The following is a 26386-nucleotide window of genomic DNA, read 5'->3' as shown; positions in this document are numbered from 1 at the left end:
TAAGCAGATGGCCCTGACTGTATCTCTGGCCGTGTACTAAGGCCATGTGCGGCCATGAGGTCTTCACAGACATCTTTAATCTGTCTTTGGCCCAAGCAACTTTCCCCACCTGCTTTAACTCTACTACCATCATGCCAGTGCCAAGGACTCTGCTGCAACAGAACTTGGTAAGTTTTTGTCCCGTCGCACTCACCCCTGTCATTGCAAAGTCCTTCAAAAGGCTGGTCCTTACCCACCTTAAAGCCTGTCTGCCACCCACTCTGGAGCCATACCAATTTGCCTATCGCCTGAATAGGTCAACAGAGGATGCCATTTGCACAGTGCTTCATTCTGCCCTGACAAAGCTGGACAACCGCGACACTTATGCCAGGATGCTGTTTGTTGATTTCAGCTCAGATTTTAACACAGTTAGCCCTTTTAAGCTAATCGTGATGCTGAAACAGCTTGGCATTCGCACACATCTCTGCAACTGGACGCTGAAATTCCTTACAAACAGAACATAGTCTGTCCGACCAAACACCGTCACCTCCTTCAGTCTAACCCTCAGCACTGGGCATGTGTATTGTCCCCTCTCCTATACTCCCTTTTCACCCAGGACTGCATACCTGCCTACACCTCAAACAGCATCGTAAAGTACGCAGGTGACACCACTGTGGTAGGCCTGATCAGGGGTAACAATGAGACGGCTTACACAGAGGAGATCCAACACATAACATGGACAGAAATTCAACATGAAGAAGACAAAGGAGGTCAATGTGGACAACAGAGCTGCTGTTAAGCATGTACCCAGCTTTAAGTTCCTTGGAGTTCCCTGAACCCTTCTATCTTGATCAGACAGGCACAACAGTGCCTGTATTTCCTGAGGAGACTTAAAAAGTCCCGTCTGTGCTACAGGATACTGGAGAACCTTTACTGCTGTACCATTAAGAGCATACTCACTAACTTCATCTCAGTGTGGTATAGCAGCTGCACTGCTTTGGATCTTAAAGCCCTTCAGAGTGTGGTGAAAACTGCCCAATGAATCATTGGCCCTCAGCCAATACCTCAGGGCATTATCAAAGATACCTCTTACGCCAATCATGGACTATTCACCCTATTCCCATCGGTCAGATGCTATAGGTGCTGCCCAAACAGACTGAAGTATAACGTTTTTCCTGTGGCTGTTACTGCACTGAACAGCTGATCAACATAAACTTTCTTTCGGCTTCTCCCATTAGGGGTCGCCACAGCAGATCATCCGCATGTTTGATTTGACATGTTTTTACACCGGATGCCCTTCCTAACGCAACCCTCCCCATTTATCCGGGCTTGGGACCGACACTAAGAGTGGCTGGGGATGGTTCCCTGAACGTGGCTCGAACCCGGGCCACAGCGGTGAGAGCGCCGCATTCTAACCACTAGACCACCAGGGAACCTCAGCTGATCAAGTCAAGTCAAGTTTATTTATATAGCGCTTTTCATAACAGACATTGTCTCAAAGCAGCTTTACAGAAATCAACAGTTAAGGTGAATGGTGTCCATTTATCCCTGATGAGCAGCCGTGGCGACTGTGGCAAGGAAAAACTCCCTTAGATGTTATGAGGAAGAAACCTTGAAAGGAACCAGACTCAAAAGGGGAACCCATCCTCATTTGGGTGACATCAAGAGTTTGATCATAAATCTTTCAACAATACAGAATACTGGAGAGTGAGAACTTACATGAGTACTGGAGTATAAGATTATAAGTAAATGTTCTTTCTAGAGTCTTTGGTATAAAAGTAGGAGCTACTGAGCTCAACATTTGTGATCATTACAGATCCAGCAACAGCTTCTCCATGCCAGAGCCTTTAAACACTCCAGGAGGTCCAATGTCAAAACTCCACACATGTAGTGGGATCCAATTGGCACTGGTACGTCTCTAGATGGTTCAGGATGTTTGCGAGTTAAGCATCTACTTCTTTAAAGTCCATAATCTTCATGAGGTGGAAGATGACTGGAGCTGGCCAAACTAGCTGATCATCATGCAATGTCAAAATACACTACTGCATTGTCACTTTCTGTTTTTCTTTTTTTTTTGCACTGCTTATCCACTATGGATATTTGCACCATCTATAACTTGTTTATCACTGCACTACTGTATATTCCACCCATATTTATTCTGTATATACTATATCAAACAACATTTATCCTTATTAATAGTAAATAATCTATCTATCTATCTATCTATCTATCTATCTATCTATCTATCTATCTATCTATCTATCTATCTATCTATCTATCTCTCTCTCTCTCGCTCTCTTTCTCTCTCTCTCTCTCTCTCTCTCTCTCTCTCTCTCTCTCTCTCTCTCTCTCTCTCTATATATATATATATATATATATATATATATATATATATATATATATATATATATATATATATATAGTATCTACCCATCTTCTTGTCTGAGTTTGACTGACATTCATGATATTTGGGAGATGCCTTTACTGCTTCACTAGGTCATAAGAATACCACCAACTCTTTTAGAGAGGTAAGAAACAGTTTAGTGTCTGTTCTGAAGTTATAACAGTTATATAACTCCCTATTACTGTCTTCTCTCATATTTTTGGAAATTCTCGACACCCTCAAAAAAAAGCAGCTTTTTCCAGAGAAGCAATAAGAATAAACCAAAACCTTCATTTTTTTCTGAAATAGTGAATTTGCTTTTTCTTTTCATGTTCTCTGTCTGAGCCAGTGATCTTATTAATGGACTGGTTTTGGCTTTTAGACTTCATGATGACCCTTTGCATCACTCGAGTGTATTTATAAAAGGCATAAGAAAGTAGCTGTGAGATTTTATAAAAATAGTCTTTCCTGGCAGTGGATAAAATTTTAAACTACAGTATGAGCTACAAGACAAAGCAGAGAATAAGAAGAATGCACATCACATGTGTGAGAAAAAGCTGGAGGTCACTGAGTGTAAATAGAATTTTGATATATTTTTCCTCTCATAAAATCATGTGTGAAGAGATATTTAGAACAGTGTGACCAAATCTGAATAGTTGTTTTGGCAGATGGTTTCAAACATTCAACTGTCCCAGGCTTGCAAAAAGTAGCATCTGAACTGGATTAAAATATTAAAATTGCACTCGTCCTGTTTGTTAGACTGGCTTGGTAACAAATAAAAAAACAGTGACAACCAAAAATCATTGTCTGTCAATAAATTTCACCATGCATTCCACAAATTCAAAATATAGCTCTATCATGCATAGGCGAAGCGTGTGAACATGATCCAGGAACACTGCTGTCTTCTTTGGGCCATAGGTAATTTAAGTTTAACTAAGGCAATATGGAAAACTGTTCTGTGGTTTTAATCAATATTTGAAATTCTCTATAAAAACCATAGACTCTGCATCCTTCAGACTAAAGAGGAGAGGGACCATCTGGCTTGTTATCAGATGTCCGATTAAAGCCTACATCTCTGATGGTATGGAGTTAGTGCTCAGGGAATGAATAGCTTGCACATCTGGAAAGGCTCAATCAATGAAAAAGGATGATGCCTTTTTCATCAAAGGGCTTGTATATTTTAAAATGTTAAATTATATACAGTAATAACCCCGGTTTATTGTGGAATTGCATTTACCACATAACTCATTTGTTTAGCTGGTTTTCCCGGTCTCTCACGGATAGCAAAAAACTTATAGGGAATTGTTTTTATGGAGTTTTATATTAAAATAATTCAATAATTAAAATATTAGTACAGTACTGTATACATAAAATAGCATTTTTGGGGAGGCATTGTGTTTTTTACGTTTCCCGGGGGCGGTTTTGGAACGTAACCACCGTGATATACAGGGGATTACTGTACTGCATATATTACAATAGCATGTCTTCATGTTCTATATGTTCTATCATAAATATAATATGGGCTTATAAGGTTTACAGATAGATAGATAGATAGATAGATAGATAGATAGATAGATAGATAGATAGATAGATAGATAGATAGATAGATAGATAGATAGATAGATAGACGGACGGACGGACGGACAGATGGACTGACTGACAGACAGATAGACAGACAGATTTCTCTCTCTCTTTTTCTCTCTCTATATCTCTCCCTGGATAAAATTGTTCTTTCTCGTAATTCCCTTGTCCATTTTACAATCTATAAATAAAGAAGCTCTGAAGGCGAGAGGACAGAAAGGGCAGAAAAACAAACAGAAAGCCATCCGTTTTTGTTTTTTTTGCTGATGCAGCGCCACATGAATGTGCAGATGCAACCTTATATTAGGTAAGATGCATGTCATATTTCAAAATAGAAGAAAATAATGGTACCATTTAATACAGAGTAAAGAGGGTTAGCACTGAGCATTTCCAATATAACCACTGATACATTAATCTCTACAAAGCCATATTTACAAATGTTCACACACACACACACACACACACACACACACACACACACACACACACACACACACACACACTTTTCTGCACCACACACAAACACTGTAAGGCACTACTGCCCTATACTATTTTGACATCATGCTTTGAATTTTCCAAACCCAGCCATTATGGATGCACAAGCCAGTGCACTCTTAGTGCCGGTCCCAAACCCGGGTAAATGGGGAGGGTTGCGTTAGGAAGGGCATCCAGCGTAAAACATGTGCCAAATCAAATATTCGGATCACAAATGAGAATTTCATACCGGATCGGTCGAGGCCCGGTTAACAACGACCGCCACAGGTATCGTTAGCCGACAGGGTACCGGTGGAAATTGGGCTACTGTTGGCCGTAGGAGGAGAAGGAGAGGAGGAAGACATCTACAGAGACGGCAGAGAAAGGAGCAGTGCAGGAGAGTAGAGGTTAGGGTTGGTACTTTAAATGTTGGTACTATGTCGGGTAAAGGGAGAGAGGTAGCTTATATGATGGAGAGGAAAAAGGTAGATATGCTGTGTGTTCAGGAGACCAAGTGGAAAGGGAGTAAGGCCAGGAACATTGGAGGTGGATTTAAACTGTTTTATGATGGTGTGGATGGAAAGAGAAATGGTGTAGGGGTGATTCTGAAGGAAGAGTACAGTAAGAGTGTAGTGGAGGTGAAGAGAGTTTTTGATAGGGTGATGATCGTGAAGGTGGAAGTTGAAGGGATGATGATAAATGTCATCAGTGCCTATGCTCCACAAGTGGGCTGTGAGATGGAGGAGAAGGAAAGATTCTGGAGTGTATTAGATGAATGACTTTAATGGGCATGTAGGTGAAGGGAACAGAGGTGATGAGGAGGTGTTGGGTAGGTATGGTTTTAAGGAGAGGAATGTGGAAGGGCAGATGGTGGTAGATTTTGCTAAAAGGATGGAAATGGCAGTGCTGAACACTTATTTTAAGAAGAAGGAGGATCATAGGGTGACGTATAAGAATGGATGTGGTGAAAGCCAAGGAAAAGGCATATGAGGAGCTGTATAAGAGGTTGGACACTAAGGAAGGAGAAAAGGTTTTATGCCGATTGGCCAGACAGAGGGACCGAGCTGGGAAGGATGTACTGCAAGTTAGAGCAGTAAAGGATGGAGAGGGAAATGTGTTGACTAGTGAGGAGAGTGTGTTGAGAAGGTAGAGGGAGTATTTTGAGCAGCTGATGAATGAGGAAAATGAGAGAGAGAGAAGGTTGGATGATGTGGAGTTGGTAAAGCAGGAAGTGGATAGGATTAGTAAGGAGGAAGTGAGAGCAGCGATTAAGAGGATGAGGAGTGGAAAGTCGGTTGGGCCAGATGACATACCGGTAGAAGCGTGGAGATGTTTAGGAGAAATGCAGTGGAGTTTTTGACCAGATTGTTTAACAGGATTTTGGAAGGTGAGAAGATGCCTGAGGAATGGAGAAGTGTGCTGGTACCGATCTTCAAGCATAAAGGAGATGTGCAGTCTTGCAGTAACTACAGGGGAATTAAATTGATCAGTCACACCATGAAGTTATGGGAAAGAGTAATGGAAGCCAGGCTGAGAGAAGAGGTGACCATCTGTGAGCAACAGTATGGTTTCATGCAGAGGAAGAGCACCACAGATGCCTTATTTTCTTTGAGAATGTTGATGGAGAAGTATAGAGAAGGACAGAAGGATTTGCATTGTGTATTTGTGGATTTAGAGAAGGCGTACGATAGGGTGCCAAGAGAGGAGTTGTGGTATTGTATGAGGAAGTCAGGTGTGTCAGAGAAGTATGTGAGGGTGGTGCAGGACATGTATGAGGACAGTGTGACGGCAGTGAAGTGTTCAGTAGGTACGACAAACTGGTTCAGGGTGAAGGTTGGAATGCATCAAGAATCGGCCCTGAGCCCTTTCCTGTTTGCAGTGGTGATGGACAGGTTGACGGACGAGGTCAGACAGGAGTCTCCCTGGACTATGATGTTTGCGGATGATATTGTGATTTGTTGTGAGAGTAGGGAGCAGGTTCAGAAGAGCCTGGAGAGGTGGAGATATGCACTGGAGAGAAGGGGAATGAAAGTCAGTAGGAGTAAGACAGAGTACATGTGTGTAAATGAGAGGGAGGGCAGTGGAGTGGTGCGGTTGCAGGGAGAAGAGGTGGAGAAGGTGGAGGAGTTCAGGTACCTGGGGTCAACAGTGCAAAGTAATGGAGAGTGTGTTAGAGAGGTAAAGAAAAGAGTGCAGGCAGGGTGGAGTGGGTGGAGAAAAGTGACAGGAGTGATTTGTGATAGTAGGGTATCTGCAAGAATGAAAAGGAAAGTTTATAGGACTGTGGTGAGACCTGCGATGTTGTATGGATTAGAGACAGTGGCATTGAGTAGAATACAGGAGGTGGAGCTGGAGGTAGCAGAGCTGAAGATGTTGAGGTTTTCGTTGGGAGTGACGAGGATGGACAGGATTAGAAATGAGTTTATAAGAGGGACAGCGCATGTAGGATGTTTTGGTGACAAGGTGAGGGAGGCGAGATTGAGATGGTTTGGACATGTGCAGAGGAGGGACATGAATTATATTGGTATAAGAATGCTGAGGATGGAGCCACCAGATAGGAGGAAAAGAGGAAGGCCAAGGAGGAGGTTCATTGATGTGGTGAGGGAAGACATGCAGGTAGTTGGTGTAAAAGAGGCAGATGTAGAGGACAGGGTGGTATGGAGACGGATGATCCGCTGTGGCGACCCCTAATGGGAGCAGCTGAAAGAAGAAGAAGAAGAAGAAGCTTTGAATTTTCCAAATCTTTTTGCAAACTTTATGCTATTCAGCACTTGAACCATATTGTTTTTGAAGCTGTATTATTATTATTATTATTATTATTATTATAATCCCCTCTACCAATCCCCCTCCAGCCTCCACTACTAACACTACATACTGCCACTTTCAGAAGCACAGACGAGGATGGAACTCAGAAGGATTAAGGCAAGGAAGGTTATGGGCCCAGACAGCATCAGCTCCAGGCTCCATGCTGTGGAAGACATCGTGCGTGGTGCCTATACCATAGAGGTCTTGCCCAAGACTTTGGGAACTTTAGACTATAGACCAGCTAGTGCTTACCCCCACCTCTGGTGAGCCCATCAATGAATCCACCTCAGTTTGCCTACCAGTTAGTCATAGGATGCTGTCATCTTCCTCCTTCATGAGTCATGTTTTCTGACCATTTTAGTGCTTTTAACACCATCCAACCTGCGCTTCTGAGGGATAAGATGGTGTACATGGCGGTGGACCACCATCTATTGACCTGAATAGTGGATTATCTCACAAGCCGAACACAGTATGTGAGGACTCGTGTCTGTGAGTTTGACATCATTGGCCTGATCAAGGATGATAATGACAGGGAGTACAGATGACTGATCCAGGACTTTGTGAACTGGATCTGAACAGCAAACTGGACTGGACAGATAATACAGAAGCAATTCACAAGAAAGGACAGAGCAGACTCCTTCTGCTGTGGAGACTAAGGTCTTTTGGAGTTCAGGAAGCACTACTGAAGACCTGTTTTGACCCTGTGGTGGTCTTTTTCTATGGAGTGGTCTTCTAGTGCAGTAGCATCTCTACTGCAGACAGTAAGAGACTGGGCAAGCTGATCAGAAAGGCCAGCTCAGTCCTGGGGATTCCCCTGGACAAATGTAATTTGTGTCCTTATTTACTTTCTTATGCTTGTCTTGTTCACAAATCGCAGACCTCTGTCTCTTACCTGTTCCTCGGATTAATTCATGTTTTTGGAATTGTTCTGCTTTCCTCTACAATAAACACTTCAACTGCATTCCTATTCGTCTCACCTCTGATTAAGTGACAATTCTCGATTCTGATTGGTTGATTACATATTTAGGTCAGCAGCTTTGACATTAGAGCAGGTTTCTAGTAATACTCTCGCTCTAATACTTCATGAGACTTGTTTGCATTGCACAGCATAAAAAGAGGCAGTATTGGTTCTTCCCCAAACTGATCCCACAAAATTGGAAGCAAACAACTGTATAGGACGTTTCTTGATCTGGTAGAATGAAATTTTCCCTTCACTTGAACTAGATGACCCAAACCTGCTCCAGCATGAAAATGCCCCTGTGCACAAAGCCAGCTCAATGAAGATCTGCTTTCCATGGGTTAGAGTGGAAGATCTTCTGCTAATGAGCTCAACCCTATTGAACACATTTGGGATGAACTGGAACTGCACCCCAGGTCTCCTCAACTCACCTACATCAGTACCTGACTTTACTAACACCCTTGTGGTTGAATGAGCACAAATCTCCACAAAATCTGTGGAATGGGATGTTCAGGAAGCACAGATATTGTTATGGGTGGCTGGAAACGTAGTTCCTTGCTGTGTTCTGGTATTATGTGTTTGTCTCTCTTGTCCTCAGCCTGAAGGTGTGTTGATGATACACATGATATCCACGTGTCTGTGTGCTCACTCTAGCGGGTTTGAGCATGATGTCTAATAATAAATCCCAAAATAACCCGACTCATCGCTAGCATCTTTTTCATAGCTCTGATGAATCTCTAGAGCATTGCCAGTTGCATTGATACTTCTAGAGTATTCACTAGCAGTACGTGCTGCAGAGCCCGAGATAACAAGAGAGATTCATGGCTTGTTTGCATAAGAAGAGCCCCGGGCACAATGAGATGGCTTTATCACATTACAACACGACTGAGCGAACTCCTGATTACTGCTCAAGCCTCAGCTCTATTTATAACCAACAGCACTAAATGGAACAGCAGCGCTTTCCCGACCGCCAACTGCCTTTTTGCCCTGCTCATCACTGAAACAAAAAAATTGCGGCGAGAGCAGGATCGGGACACTCGGCTATCGACTACAGGCCACTCGGAGAAGAGTTCAATTACACACCATAAGGGAAAGAGGAAACACAGAGGAACTAGAGTGATCCAGCACACAGATATATAAACCGTCTCCGATCTGTTCCTTACTGCGACAGTTGACAGAAAGTAAGCAACAATCTAAAATGGAAATAAAAAATTTATGCATAGGTTGTGTGTTTGTTAAGCTAGGTGAGCGTTACAGGATGTCAGTGCACGATGTGGAGTTGAAGAACAGCCGGTGGTAAATCTGAAAGCATTACGATGGTATAAGTGCTCACACCTAGCCATAGATCATCATCTTATAGCTTTAACCTGATATCCTGCACTGCAAAAGTGACTGAGGATACTACACTACGCTATCTACACTAGTTCCACATTTTCATTTTCAACGATTTTTCCAAAAGTCGCTCGCCCATACTGAAATGTCTGAAAAGGCTCATGTCCCTGTACTGCGCATGAGTAAAACCTACCGCTTATTGCTTTCTGGCTCTTTGAAACTTCGCTGCAGTTTCTTTTATTTTTTACAGTCCACAATGTGATTCTGTTTTCAAATTTATCCACTTTGGAGAGCAATGTTTTCTTTTCTCAATGTGGACAGAAGGCCAAAATGAAGAAAAAAAATGTGTTTTCAAACGGAAACATCTTAGAGAGGATATGGCCTGTATGGATCAAAATTATGCTTAATATTTCTTATTTATTTTATATATTGGGAGAAATTCGTAGCTGAGTTTTTAAGGCTCTGGGTTACTGCTCGGAAGGTCAATCAAGTTTCAGTATCACCAAACTGCCACTCTTAGGCCACTGAGCAAGGCCCTTAACCCTCTGTGTTCCCGGGGCATTGTGTCATGGCTGACCCTGTGCTCTGACCCCAGCTTCATTACAACACTGGGATCAAACCCCAGTGCCACCAAGAGCCCACTGCTGGGCCCTTGAGCAAAGCCTCAAATACTCAACTGCTTAGTTGTATGTCGCTTTGGATATGAGCATATGTGTAAGATACGCTCCTCCAAATCACACACAGAGATAAAGTAGCGCCATAAAATTATATTTCTTTTCACTAGTTTTAATGAGTCATTATGAATAGTGTGTTTGCGTGTATTATGCGCATCTGTGCTCCAGCGCTACTAATAATGAAGCTGTTGAAGTTAAATCTTGCGCCAGCTTTTGTTTTATTTCTCATTTGTCTTTTTCTTCACCAGTTCATCAAACACATCCTGCATCTCAACCCATTTGTCAAAATCACCACATTCGTCATATACGTTACACGCTACACTCATAAATCTCCATGAAGCTCCGTACGGTCATTAGGAATCGTTCATAAATGCTGTCTTACTGTGTATGAGTCTAGAATGTTATGTTAGTATGGCTTAAGAGGATTAAAAGCAGCGCATTCATTTAGAACGCTGATTAAACTGACCTCGAACTAACTGTGTGTAACGCTCTGAACTCCCAGCCAATCACGATCCAGTATTCACACAGCACTCAACGTGGAATGTGCTTTATAAAACAGCACAGTCCACTCTGATTGGTCAGAGGACAACAGGGAAAAAGTTGATTTCTGTAAGAACAGGAAATAACTTATCTTGTGTTAATTAGAATCAGAACAGACAGTGTTCGTTACATAAACACAACCATTTATGCACATTTAATTTAAACACAGAAATGTTATGAAAGTTATTTATATGCAAATTAACCCATTTTTCAACACAATCTCTAGAAACAGTGCTCTATGCATACTGGAGAACCTTTACAAACATTTCATCACCATTCCTGCAACATCTGTAGTTTAGGATCAAAGAATCTTCTACAGTATATGGACTGTGTAAAGCAAGAAATTCATGTTTATAACCTATGAAGCAGAATCAGTTCTGGGCATTAAGGCTTCAGTGTGCGCAGGAACATGCAGACAAACACACTTCGTTTGAGCAGTGGCGTGTCTATGAGGAGACAGTGTGAGACAAATCATGTGCTTAATTATTCACTGCAAACCTGCAACCTATTACATCACATATATTCATAACCCACGCTGCTCTTAATAATTATCCTCAAACGCCAGCATCCGCATGCCCTGCCCCTAAACTCTGCACCCGCTCAATTTACCCCGGATTAGCACAACAGCGATCATAGAAGCGTTAGATATGAAGTCTGGCTCTCGAGTTTAATAGCTTCGTGTTCACGCCTGCTTTAGGTTACAACTGACTTTAGAAAAAAAAACATTATATGGGCAAAAGTACTGTGACACTGGAATGTTAGTTGGAAGCGCACAGGATGTCTTTGGAGGCAAAAGATTCCTTTAGTTGAAATAGTTCCAAATCCATGAAGATTATGCTTTTAATGGGTTGGGGTGGAAGATATTTTGCTATAAAGCTCAATAAAATTCTTGTGTTTGATTCTCGATGTGTTCATACATGATAAAATTGTATTCTTATACAACCCAATTTTAAGAAAAGTTGAGACACTGGGTAAAATGGAAATAAAAACAGAATGCAATGATCTGCAAAACCTATATTGTATTTACAATAGAACATGGAAAACATATAAAATATTGAAAATGAGGAAATGAACCATTTTGAGGAAAAAAAGGTCATATTGAATTTGATGGCTGCAACACATCTGAAAAAAGCTTCATTTAAATTAAACAACTAAAATAATTCGCAACTAATGAGGTTAGTTACTGACAGCAGGTTAGTAAGATGATTGGATATAAATAGAGTCTCTTAGAGAGGCAGCATCTCTTAGAAGTAAACATGGGCAGAGCTTCACCAAATGTGAAGACATTTGTCTACAAATTCTGGAACAATTTCCGAATAATGTTCATCAACATCAGATTGCAAGACAGTTGAATGTCTCATAATTTATAATAACTTATCTCTATCAGAAGAAATCTCTGTGCACCAGGGGCCAGGGGTAAAAATCTATATTGGATTGGGCGTGATTTTCGGGGGACTTATTATTATTATTATTATTATTATTATTATTATTATTATTATTATTATTATTATTATTATTATTATTATTATTATTATTAAATTAAATCTTTTTCATGTAAAGAAAAAGAAGTTATGCGTGAACATGGTCCAGCAACACCACCATCCTCTCTGGGCCAAAGCTCATTTAAAATGTCAGACAAAAAGGGCAGACAAATTGAAATTGTATTTTCTTTTTGGAAAACATGGACACCAAGTCCTCCAGACTAAAGAGCAAGGGAAGGATCTCTGATAGTATGGAAGTGCATTAATGCCTGTGGAATGGGCAGCTTGCACATTTGGGAAGGCTCAATCAATACTGAACTGTATAGACAGGTTTTAGTGCAACAAATGCTTCCATCCAGAAAATGTCTTTTTCAGGGGAGGCCTTTATCAGACACATAGGACAACATTCCTCTCTTAAAACATCAGGCACTGAATCCCCTTCAGGAACTTGAGCTGCATCATAAACGCTTTGGGAATGCCTCCGCTATATCAAGGGTGGTGGGACACTCACAAACTATGTGTCGCTTGTCTAGGAGCAGAGCATGCTAGGTCGGATCTGAAGGGAGCCAACTGCAAAGATTGCACTCGCATGACAATGCGAAAGCTCTGCTTCCGGAGAGCACTCTTTGAGGAGGGTGCTCCCGCTCTTCACATTTCTGGCCCCGCTTTAGCCGAGGTGATGCTGCATTCAAGGACCTGGGGCCCACAAGTTGAACTAGCAGAGGGGTTGGAGACGGACTCGGGCCTTTTCGCCTCCCTGACCTGCCCGGTCCAGCACCCGATCACAACATTCGGAAGCACGCCTCTCGGTGGGTTCTTCCCTTTTTTTCCTCCATCTGATTGGGGGTGGAGGTCTCAGAGCCCCTCTTCGAGGAGCTCGTAGAGTTAATGACCCATGCTGTTGCCAGGCTCGAAATCAATTGGCCAGCCAATCAGCAGAAAGCTTGTCCGCCTAGTAAGCTGGTAGAGCGCTTCCTGCAACCCGCGTCACTGCCTTTGCACCAGGGCTTGTCTTTCTTCCCAGAACCCATTGGTGACACGCTTTCTCCACAGCACCTGGAGGCTGAGACCTTTCTTTGAGCCTCTGACTGAGGTACCTGTGAGGTTCCTCACAGTTAAGACTGTGCCATCTCCTCTCTTAAGTGAGAGGAGATTAAGTGGCCCCTACTTTCCTACTCGAGGCCTGGCTAGTGCCTTCCTCTACCCTAGATCAGGGTATGTTCCTAAAGTACCCTCGGTCGTCCCTCAACCTATTAGGCTCCAGACATTCTCTCCTCCTCCCTTTCAGACCACAGACCAGGAGAAGCTTAACCGACTGTGTCCACAAAACAGAACTGTGGAGGAAGTCGGAGCAGCTGTTCATCTGCTATAGCCCTCCAAACAGAGGTTTCCCTGCGAATAAGCAGACGCTTAGCAGATGGATTGTGGATGCTATTTCTTCCTCTTATGAGTCCTCAGGTCTCACCGCTCCTTTCCAGGTCAGAGCACACGCCACTCGAAGTATGGCTGCCTTTAAGGCCCTGTCCTCTGAAGTTTCCCCCCAGGACATTTGCAACGCTGGGGCTGGTCCACCCCGCTGACCTTTGTCAGGTTCTATGGCCTCAACCTCAGTGCCACTCCTGGCCCCTCTGTCCTTCACCCTATCTGTGCCTGTCCACACTAGGCAGGGACTGGTCAGTCTGTCTTGATTGAACTCTCATTCCCAAAGCGTTTCTGATGCAGCTCAAGTTCCTAAAGGGGAATGTCTCCAGGTTATGTATGTAACAATGGTTCTCAGAGGGAACGAGACCCTGTGTATCTATGCCACACTGTCAACATTCCTGCAGCGCTTTCTTCCCTTTTTAGAAGCTGGCATTGGTTTCACTTCATGTGTTTTTAAGGTTCCTGGTCGTGACTTTCCATTGGACTGATTATACACGTGATTTAGAGCATGGACAACATGGAGGCATTTCCAAATCGTTTCTGACGCAGCATCTCCTTCGCTCAGGGAACCATGGTTACATACGTAACCTGGAGACGTTTCCTCAGTTCCCAGATCGACAGAAGACGTGATGCTAAATAGTGGGAAACATGGCCCTTCCCTAATTCTTTCAAGACGTGTTGCAGCCATCAAATTCAAAATCATAATATTCACTTCTTAAAATTATATATTTTCTCAGTTTAAACACTTGATAAAACTTTTTTTGTTTTATTGTAATTATTATATGGATTTATAAGATTTGAAATAATTTAATTCTGTTTTTTTTTTACATTTTACACAGTGTTCCAACTTTTGGGGAATTGGGGTTGTACTCTATTCTGCTCTGCTTTTTTGCAGCATATTCTACACATGCTTCGTGTCCCCAGTCATTTACTCGATTGGGAGAAAAAAATGACATTCTAATCATGTGGTTTACAGGAGCGTGAATAAAACCGAGACATTCAATACTTGAATGTGCAGGAAAACACCTAGAGCGAGAAGTCTCACCTCCATGCTGGTCAAGTTGCACCTGTGAGTTCCTGCGAACCACCCGTCAGTGGAACACTGATCAATATCCACATCCTGAAGGCTGATATCCAAACGAACAACTCCCCTATGAGAGAAAGAGAGAGAGAGAGAGAGAGAGAGAGAAAGACAGAGAGAGACAGAGAGAGAGATCAATTATGACCTCAGGAGCAGAGAAGGCAAGTGAATCAGGTCGAGCAGCATAAATGTCTTAAGTGAAATGTAAGCTTCGCTTCACCAAGCGTTCTCTGTCCTTACGGCCGCTACCAGGCAATAAATATGTCAACTGCAGCCTGAGAGGTTTTTTATGAAACAGACACACACTTTCAAAGGCAACCTCTCCTCTTCTTCTTTTTCTTTCAGCTTCTCCCATTAGGGGTCGCCACAGCGGATCATCCGTCTCCATACCACCCTGTCCTCTACATTTGCCTCTTTCACACCAACTACCTGCATGTCTTCCCTCACCACATCCATGAACCTCCTCCTTGGCCTTCCTTTTTTCCTCCTACCTGGTGGCTCCATCCTCAGCATTCTTCTACCAATATAATTCATGTCCCTCCTCTGCACATGTCCAAACCATCTCAATCTCGCCTCCCTCACCTTGTCACCAAAACATCCCACATGTTTTGTCCATCTAATAAACTCATTTCTAAACCTGTCCATCCTCATCACTCCCAACAAAAACCTTAACATCTTCAGCTCTGCTACCTCCAGCTCCACCTCCTGTCTTCTACTCAATGCCACTGTCTCTAGTCCATACAACATCGCAGGTCTCACCACAGTCCCATAAACTTTCCCTTTTATTCTTGCAGATACCCTACTATCACAAATCACTCCTGTCACTCTTCTCCACCCACTCCACCCTGCCTGCACTCTTTTCTTTACTTCTCTAACACACTCTTCATTACTTTGCACTGTTGACCCCAGGTACCTAAACTCCTCCACCTTCTCCACCTCTTCTCCCTGCAACCGCACCACTCCACTGCCCTCCCTCTCATTGATACACATGTACTCTGTCTTACTCCTACTGACTTTCATTCCCCTTCTCTCCAGCGCATATCTCCACCTCTCCAGTCTCTTCTCAACCTGCTCACTACTCTCACCACAAATCACAATATCATCCGCAAACATCATAGTCCAGGGAGACTCCTGTCTGACCTCGTCCATCAACCTGTCCATCACCACTGCAAACAGGAAAGGGCTCAGGGCCGATCCTTGATGTAGTCCAACCCTCACCCTGAACCAGTCTGTCGTTCTTACTGCACACTTCACTGCTGTCACACTGTCCTCATACATCCTGCACCACCCTCACATACTTCTCTGACATACCTGACTTCCTCATACAATACCACATCTCCTCTCTCTCCACCCTGTCGTACGCTTTCTCTAAATCCACAAATCCACAATGCAATTTCCTTCTGTCCTTCTCTATACTTCTCCATCAACATCCTCAAAGCAAATAAGGCATCTGTGGTGCTCTTCCTCGGCATAAAACCATACTGTTGCTCACAGATGGTCACCTCTTCTCTCAGCCTGGCTTCCACTACTCTTTCCCATAACTTCATGGTGTGACTGATCAACTTAATACCCCTGAAGTTACTGCAGGTCTGTACATCTCCCTTATGCTTGAAGATCAGTACCAGCACACTCCTTCTCCATTCCTCAGGCATCCTTCCACCTTCCAGAATCTCGTTAAACAATCTGGTTAAAAACTCCATCTCTCCTAAACATCTCCATGCTTCTACAGGTATGTCATCTTGTCCAACCGACTTTCCACTCTTCATCCTCTTAATCGCTGCTCTCACTTCCTCCTTACTAATCCTATCTACATCCTGCTTCACCAACTCCACATCCTCCAACCTTCTCTCTCTCTGATTTTCCTCATTCATCAGCTGCTCAAAATACTCCCTCCACCTTCTCAACACACTCTCCTCACTAGTCAACACATTTCCCTCTCCATCCTTTATTGCTCTAACTTGCAGCACATCCTTCCCAGCTCGGTCCCTCTGCCTGGCCAATTGGTATAAATCCTTTTCTCCTTCCTTAGTGTCCAACCTCTCATACAGCTCCGCATATGCCTTTTCCTTGGCTTTCGCCACATCCCTCTTTACCTGCTGCCGCATCTCCTTGTACTCCTGCCTACTTTTTCTTCTGTCTATCCCATTTCTGTTTTGCCAACTTCTTTCTCCTTATGCTCTCCTGCACTTCCTCATTCCACCACCACGTCCCCTTGTCTTCCTTTCTATTTCCAGATGTCACACCAAGTACTTTTCTAGCTGCCTCCCTCATCACTCCTGCAGTAGATTCCCAATCACCCAACACCTCTTCACCACCACCAAGCCCCTGTCTGACCTCTTCCCTGAACCTCACACTACACTCTTCCTCCTTCAGTTTCCACCATCTTATTCTTCTTTCAGTCCTCACTCTCCTTCTCTTCTTCTTCGCCTCCAAAACCATCCTAAAGACCACCATCCGATGCTATCTAGCTACACTGTCCGCTGCCAACACCGTACAGTCTCCGATCTCCTTCAGGTTGCATCTCTTGCATAGAACATAGTCCACCTGTGTGCACCTTCCTCCACTCTTATACGTCACTCTATGATCCTCCTTCTTAAAATATGTGTTCACCACTGCCATTTCCATCCTTTTAGCAAAATCTACTACCATCTGCCCTTCCACATTCCTCTCCTTAAGGCCATACCTACCCATCATCTCCTCATCACCTCTGTTCCCTTCACCAACATGCCCATTAAAGTCTGCCCCAATCACCAATCGTTCTTTCCTAGGTACACCATCTACCACTTCATCTAATTCACTCCAGAATCTCACTTTCAAAGGCAACAATTCCACTAATAAAAAATAAAAATGGAAGTTCTGCGTTGTTACCGAAAGTGTTAATTTTATTTGTAGAGAGCTTTTAATAATAGACATTGTCTCAAAGCAGCTTTACAGAGATAAAGGGGTTATTTTAGACCTAATGAGTGAGCAACTGGCAACTGTGGCAAAGCAAAACCCCCTGAGACGACATGAGGAAGAAGCCTTGAGAGAAACCAGATTTAAAAGAGAAGCTCATACACATCATTGCAGTCCCATCACTGTTGAGGCGTGATGTGATGTGGTACATAAAACACATATTTAAGTATATTTTCACAAACTTTTGAGTCATGGATTATGTATACCAAAGTCTTGGTTACAACATTGTTGAACGATGATGACCAAAATCGAGGGTTATTGTTTTGTAGCATGCATTTAAAAAATATACCCTCAATATTAATTCAATTACCATATTTTTCGGACTATAAGCCGGTACTTTTTTCCCACGTTTTGAACCACGCGGCTTAAACAGCGAAGCGGCTTATATATGGATTTTTCCTGGGTTTTTCCCGGTTTAACAAACTTCAAGCCAAAAAACTGAGCCCCATAACATTAGACCAATGAAATTTAAAACGGAAACAAAAAAACGCATTTCACCTGTGTTTTGAGCTGCACGGCATCGGGAGAAAGGTTTTTAAATGCACAACGATGCCAAAATATAAACTCCCGAAAGAAATAGTTGTGAAAGGAAGGAGGAAGACAGTGAACAATGACTTTCTTGGTCGGCTACTGTTTGGATACAAGCCGTTGTGACGCGTTGAGTCTTGGTAATGGGAGAGCTCGCTAACTCCAGTTGCAACAGAAATCATATAAGCACAGACAGGTTTGCAAAACTCATGCTTTTATATTTTTCTTGGCAACAGCGTTACGGGTTAGTCAAAGAAACGTAGAAATAAGCATCAGAAAATAATAAGGACATATTCCTTGGTCTTGCACACATGCAGTAATACCGGAAAATTGCAGTGGCAGGCTATTCCCAAAATGCCGCTCTGCTCTTAAAGGAGCCACAAAATATTTCACCCGTTATTTTACACCGTGTGTAACGTGTCTTTCTTCTTGTTCTTTCTTCTAACGTGTTAAAGCCTGTGTAAAGTTCATTAGTTTCAATGCGGCTTATAGACAGGTGTGGCTTATTTATGTTTAAAATAAAAATATTTGTCAAATTCAGTGGATGCGGCTTATATATGGGTGTGCATAATAGTCCGGAAATTACGGTATAAGAGAACTCAAATCATTAAAACTCAAATATAAATTTTAAAAGGTGCATGATAACATTTTCTGCTCGTCTCGCTTCCGGGTGTTAGAAAAGTGATTACACCTGCTGGTGTTCTGGAAGCTGCATTTAAATCGGAAGTGCTTTGAAACGAGATCTTATTTCAGTAAAGACGAGTGAAGTGTGTCTGTTTATGAGGTTCTATTATTAATGTCCTTCAACCCTTACAGCTGCAGATCGTTAGACCTCCTATTATGCGCCCAGGTCAGGTCAATAAAACCCCACCCATGTTCTGTACCTGTAAAAAAGTCATTTCACGCCAGAGAGAAAGAGAGAGAGAGAGAGAGAGAGAGAGAGAGAGAGAGAGAGAGAGAGTGTGAGTGCAAGCGAGAGATCAATTATGACCTCAGGAGAAGTCAATTAGCTGCAACAACATAAAGGTCTTAAGTAAAATAAAGTGATAGATAGATAGATAAATAGATAGATAGATAGATAGATAGATAGATAGATAGATAGATAGATAGATAGATAGATAGATAGATAGATAGATAGATAGATAGATAGATAGACAGACAGACAGACAGACAGATAGCTGATGTGACAAGATGCTAACAAATGTGACAAGTTTTTACTCTATGTTCATTTGCTGTGCTGCGTTTTTGAAGACTTTGGGGTTTTTCTCGTTGTTCTTTTTTAAATCACATCCTGTTCCTGTAAGGCACAGACTGAAACGGTGCTTGGAGGGTAAAGCTACAGTGCTGTACGACTGTGACAGCACATCTCTCCCTGCAGGTGCTCACACCCTCACACTTACGCACACACATTCAGTATTACAGCATATATTTATATATATACATATTGCATGAGATGGAGTGAAAGATCTGCTATAGAGCTCCAACCCTGCTGAACACCTTTGGGAGGAATGTGAACGCTGACTGCACCCCAGGCCTCCACACCTTCTCACCTACATCAGTGCCTGACTTTACTAACACCCTTGTGGCTGAATCTCACACAAATCTCCACAAAATCTAGTGGAACATCTTCCCAGAAGAATGAAGTTTATTATAACAGTAAATAGGGACTAAATGTGGAATAGGACGTTGAAAAGCACATACAAATCTAATATGAAATTGCAAATAAATCCCTTCTTGAACACAGAGAGAGGTTTATGGAGTGTGTGTGTTCCATCACACATGGAGAATCACACAAACACACACACACAGACCTCAGTGCACCTGCTCTTATTAATAACTTTGAGCGTGGCCTTGCCTGAGGGTTTTCTGACCTCACTTAACTTCCAGTCTCTTATTTCTGCTCTCTAAAGTACAGAAAAGAGCAGCAAGTCAATCTGAGTGGCTCTTCGACTACATTAGCCTTACTTAACTTCTTTCTGTGTCGTGTACTAAAGTCTAGGGCATTTCTGTACAGTACTCAAATAGACACACACACACACACACACACACACACACACACACACACACAGCTCATACCAGCACATACTACATCAGGTTTTCAGTAATAAAATATTGTACTTATTTTAGAACACACGCTTTTTAACCCAGATACATTTAATATCTACAGGTTTGCTCCTTTTGTCGCGTATGCTTAGCAGCTGTAAACAGTCTTTCCCTTATCACATTTTCTCTTGTATTGTCTTGTCAGTAAAAAAAATAAAAACTCTATTGAAATCAATTACATTTTATTTCTATAGCACTTCTAACAATGGACACTGTCCCAAAGCAGCTTCACAGAAATAAGTAAATTACAAATACAATATTCACAATCATAAACCAGTCCCTATATATTTATCCCTACTGAATCCATCTTCATCTGGGTGACACCGAATGTCCATTCATTATAGAGCCACCATTGTAAAGGTTGTTAAATGTTTACTGATGAACACGTAAATGCAAAACTGTTTATGGTGATTGAAGCCCTAAACTATTTTATCACTTTATATCAGTTTATATGGATTACTGTGCAGACAATGCAGACTTATGATTTGAAAATTTTCCCCTGGCTGGTAATGTGTGAGTATTTGGAATAGTGTGAGGATAGATAGATATAGATAGATAGATAGATAGATAGATAGATAGATAGATAGATAGATAGATAGATAGATAGATAGATAGATAGATAGATAGATAGATAGATAGATAGATAGATAGATAGATAGATAGATAGATAGATAGACAGACAGACAGACAGACAGACAGACAGACAGACAGACAGACAGACAGACAAAAGCGCACCATATTTGATTTGTTTTGTACATAGCACTCTGGATTCTTCTATGGAGTTTTATGTCCTGTTTCAAAAATTCTTTAAAAAAGAGAAAATCTTGACAATTACACATATCAAGGGAATGAATGAATGAAGGATGAAAGGAATGAAGACATTTGTTAAAGTATGTTAAAATAAGTAGATTATAGCTTTAGAAAGTTAAATGTAAAACACACACATTTAAGCCGCTACTTTTTTCTCACGTTTTGAACCCCGCAGCTTAAACAGCGAAGCGGCTAATATATGGATTTTTCCTGGGTTTTGCCTGGTTTCACAAAATAATCGACCGAGTGACCGCTCGTACCTCGGAAAAATCATACATTAATGCACTCGTAGGTCAAGGTACCACTGTAGTTGTAAAAGTAAGGAGGAAGACAGTGAACAATGACTTTCTTGGTAGGTTACTGTTTAGATACAAGCCGTTGTAACACGTTGAGTCTGGGTGAAGGGAGAGCTCGCTAACTCCAGTTGCAACAGAAATCATATAAACACAGACAGGTTTCCAAAACTCGTGCTTTTTTATTTTACTTGGCAACAGCGTTACGGGTTAGTCAAAGAAACTTAGAAATGAGCATCAGAAAATAATAAGGACATATTCCTTGGTCTTGCACGCATGCAGTAATACCGGGAAAAAATTGCAGTGGCAGGCTATTCCCAAAATGCCGCTCTGCTCTTAAAGGAGCCACAAAATATTTCACCCGTTATTTTACACCGTGTGTAACGTGTCTTTCGTTAAAGCCTGTGTAAAGTACATTAGTGTAGACACTATACTCCGGCTTATAGACAGGTGTGGCTTATTTATGTTAAAAATAAAAATATTTGTCAAATTCAGTGGGTGCGGCTTATATAAATTTGCGCTTTATAGTCCGGAAATTACGGTATATATATATATATATATATATATATATATATATATATATATATATATATATATATATATATATATATATATATATATATAAAAATTATAGAATATATTAATTAATTTTCCATATCTTAAATATAAAAAATTCTGGACTCCTTCTAGGTCCCTATTTAATTAAAAGCCGATGTGTGATATTGACCACGTTAACTGTGTTGTCAGATCTCCCTTCTGTCTCCCTGCTTCTATTGATGCATGCGATCAGACGACACTCAGATGGATTTGATTTGAAGTGAAATTTGTGGAGACTTGAGTTCTCACTTCAGCAAAAACCAGAAACACTTAAGAAACTCTCCAAATCAGAGAAAAATTTGAAGGATTCTCGTTTGGCTGTCAATAATCATACATCATACCATATCAGGGAGATTTTCCTTACCGCTGTCGCCACTGGCTCACTCATTACTTAAACTGCTTTGGGATAATGTCACAAATACACAAAGTTCAATGATGTAATATTTTGAGGTTGTTTCAATATCGTCTGCACTTTCAGTAAACGGAAACAAGTACTCAGTGTAGAAACATAGTATTGAGCAGCTTATCACTCATGACAGATTATTGTTCACCTACCTAGCATTAGCCAAACATCTGGAAGAGATAAACATCTGGTAGAACCTTGTCTGAGCAAGCTGGTGAAAAGGCTTCAATATGTCATTTTTTTTTTATTATTTGATGCAACATCTATTATTATAAATTATTGTATTGACAACTACAGTGAGGAAAATAAGTATTTCAACACCCTGCTATTTTGCAAGTTCTTCCACTTAGAAATCATGGAGGGGTCTGAAATTGTCATCGTAGGTGCATGTCCACTGTGAGAGACATAATCTAAAAAAAAAATCCATTTTTAACTATTTATTTGTATGATACAGCTGCAAATAAGTATTTGAACACCTGAGAAAGTCAATGTTAATATTTGGTACAGGAGCCTTTGTTTGCAATTACAGAGGTCAAACGTTTCCTGTAGTTTTTCACCAGGTTTGCACACACTGCAGGAGGGATTTTGACCCACTCCTCCACACAGATCTTCTCTAGATCAGTCAGGTTTCTGGCCTGTCGCTGAGAAGTGAGGAGTTTGAAACTGAGGAGTTTGAGCTCCCTCCAAAGATTCTTTATTGGGTTTAGGTCTGGAGACTGGCTAGGCCATGCCAGAACCTTGATATGCGTCTTACAGAGCCACTCCTTGGTTATCCTGGCTGTGTGCTTCGGGTCATTGTCATGTTGGAAGACCCAGCCTCGACCCATCTTCAATGCTCTAACTGAGGGAAGGAGGTTGTTCCCCAAAATCTCGCAATACATGGCCCCGGTCATCCTCTCCTTAATACAGTGCAGTCGCCCTGTCCCATGTGCAGAAAAACATCCCCAAAGCATGATGCTACCACCCCCATGCTTCACAGTACGGGTGGTGTTCTTGGGATGGTACTCATCATTCTTCTTCCTCCAAACACGTTCAGTGGAATTATGACCCAAAAGTTCTATTTTGGTCTCATCTGACCACATGACTTTCTCCCATGACTCCTTTGGATCATCCAAATGGTCATTGGCAAACTTAAGACGTGCCTGGACATGTGCTGGTTTAAGCAGGTGATGTATATTTCTTGTCTTGATGGAGTGTAGCTGTTTCTTGGAATGAATCCTCGCAGACACTGATATATCTTTGTAAATAAAGTTTTTATTATCTAACATAGAAATTCAGCATCTTGACGAGCCTCCTGGATCAGCTCGGAGCCGCCGTATCGATGAGTCGACGACTCCCGATTCATGGCTCCACACATCTTAAAATACTTTGCCCGATCTCTGGGTCCGCCTCTTAATGTATATGATCTCATTTTTGCAATAATGCTTTAACACAAAGCGAAGTCTGTCTTTGCCCAGACTAAATGTATCCCAGATGTATCGGATCTCCCTTTCCCAGATCATTCATCTTAATTATCTAATGAACGGGTCAGAGGTCGTCTCCCAAAAGGACATGCATCCTGGATCATATTCTATACTTTGACTCATACTGATTTAAGGACGACAGTCTCATTTTCCCAGTCATGGCTCTTAACACTATAGCCTTTCATACTTGGCTTAACGAGAAACATCTGGTCTGCCTCCAGCAACACAGAACACAGATTAAAGATATTGCATATTAAAGATATTACATATTTAAGATACTATACAGGGGAACCTTCCGTGCCATGCATGATTTCAAACCATGACGTCTTAGTGTATTACCAACAGTAACCTTGGAAATGGTGGTCCCAGCTCTTTTCAGGTCATTGACCAGCTCCTCCCGTGTAGTTCTGGGCTGATTTCTCACCTTCCTTAGGATTATTGAGACCCCACGAGGTGAGATCTTGCATGGAGCCCCAGTCTGAGGGAGATTGACAGTCATGTTTAGCTTCTTCCATTTTCTAATGATTGCTCCAACAGTGGACCTTTTTTCACCAAGCTGCTTGGCAATTTCCCCGTAGCCCTTTCCAGCCTTGTGGAGGTGTACAATTTTGTCTCTAGTGTCTTTGGACAGCTCTTTGGTCTTGGACATGTTAGTAGTTGGATTCTTACTGATTGTATGGGGTGGACAGGTGTCTTTATGCAGCTAACGACCTCAAACAGGTGCATCTAATTTAGGATAATAAATGTAGTGGGGGTGGACATTTTAAAGGCAGACTAACAGGTCTTTGAGGGTCAGAATTCTAGCTGATAGACAGGTGTTTAAATACTTATTTGCAGCTGTATTATACAAATAAATAGTTTAAAAATCATATATTGTGATTTCTGGATTTTTTTTTTTTAGATTATGTCTCTCACAGTGGACATGCACCTACGATGACAATTTCAGACCCCTCCATAATTTCTAAGTGGGAGAACTTGCAAAATAGCAGGGTGTTCAAATACTTATTTTCCTCACTGTATATGAGTGCAAATGACACTCATTTGGACATTTATATGAATTTTAGACGTACTAAGTATTTGGTTAATTGAATTGAACTCAATTGAATTTATTTTTAATTGTATACAATTGTATCCAAATATGTTACATTACTTTGTAAAAACCTTGTTCAAGCCTCTATTCTATTTTTATAATTTGCATTTTTAAACTTGTATGCTTTTTTTCTTATTTCAAATAATATCACAGACCAGTCGTTAAAAACATTTAATTAATTGTTGTACTTTTAATGTGTCATGATTATGCCTAGAGTTGTGTCTCCCATCAGCCTTTGCATGTCACATGACCTAGTCACATGATTGCTGATTGCTTGTATAGGCTGTGAGTTCAAATCCCATCCACCTTGGACCCCGAGCAAGAAAATAAATGTATAATTTTTGTGTGTCATGTTACACTGTTTAACAAAGTACAGATTCTAGTGACTTGTTCAATTGCTAAGGACTTTGGATCAGAAAGTCATAAGTTTAAATCCCAGTACCACCAAGCAGTACCTATCAACAGCTCAGTTGTAAGTTGTTCTGGATAAGGGTGTCTTCCAAATGCCATCACTGCCAGGTGAAACTGTAACCGAGAAAATGCAGCATGGAAGTTCATGTCCTATGGCTACTTCTATGTCTGAAAAGTTTTCTGGAACATTTTTCTGTTCAAGCCCAGCCTCGAGTCAGGATCAGTGTCAATGCGAGGGCAAGCTGGAGGCAAGTGCAGTGAAAGAACGCTTCTTCTCAGTAAATATCCAACTCAAAGACAGAACCATAGACATAATACAGGCAGAGATCGAGTGCTAAACAAACAATATGAACTAGTGGTGGAATGACCTTTCCTTAGATCTGAATCCGAACAGCGGAGTTCCTGGCTATATTCAAGTTGAAGACCTACCTCTTTCTGAAACACTTAAACTAACGCTAACTTTGCTTTGTTTTTAAAAAGAAAGAAAAAACCCTCTCAAAAGAGTTTGTTATCCAGTGTACCAGTGTAGCTCTGGACACGGGCATCTGCTACATGCCGTAAATGTAGTCAAAGTAGGTACGAGAAGAGGAAACAGAAACAAGATCAAAACATCAAACCTGAAACAAATGGTTTAGTAAAGACAATCACTAAACCTGGAATACTTCACAGTTTATAAGCAGAAACACTGCAGGTAAAACACAAGCATTTACACCATTTTGCAGACGTCCTCTCCAGAGTGATCTGATCGAGAGGCCAATGCCTTAACCACTACGCTTTAGCCTCCTCAGCAAATTATGCTGTATATGATGAGAGCAGTGGACAATGAGGACAGGTGAAGGAAATAAGCAATAAGATAAGGCTGAAGTGTTGCGAGCCGATGTGATGCTCTTTTTGAGGGGGATATAGTTTGACAATCAACATCTTTGAGCCAGATTTGATTGGATTCACAGCCCACGGCTCAGAAAGTGTCGTTTCACACAGTGCTGATTACGAACAAATCCAGTCTCTCCTGGAGTTCGAGTT

General features: G+C 41.6%; 1 protein-coding gene across 2 annotated transcripts in view; it reads right to left on the bottom strand.

The window, feature by feature from the left end:
* gpr158a (G protein-coupled receptor 158a) overlaps positions 1-26386 on the bottom strand; it is a 144356-nt gene that overhangs the window by 96992 nt on the left and 20978 nt on the right. For both annotated transcript variants that reach the window (XM_083544584.1, XM_083544585.1), the window contains exon 2: positions 14675-14780. In XM_083544584.1, the coding sequence (XP_083400710.1) occupies positions 14675-14780 (106 nt within the window). The remainder of the gene's footprint in view (positions 1-14674; positions 14781-26386) is intronic.

This window comes from Silurus aristotelis (assembly GCF_946808225.1).
Source record: "Silurus aristotelis genome assembly, chromosome: 1".
Lineage (NCBI taxonomy): Eukaryota > Metazoa > Chordata > Actinopteri > Siluriformes > Siluridae > Silurus > Silurus aristotelis.
Note: the sequence above shows the minus strand (reverse complement) of the source record. Positions and strands in the feature narration are given on the sequence as shown.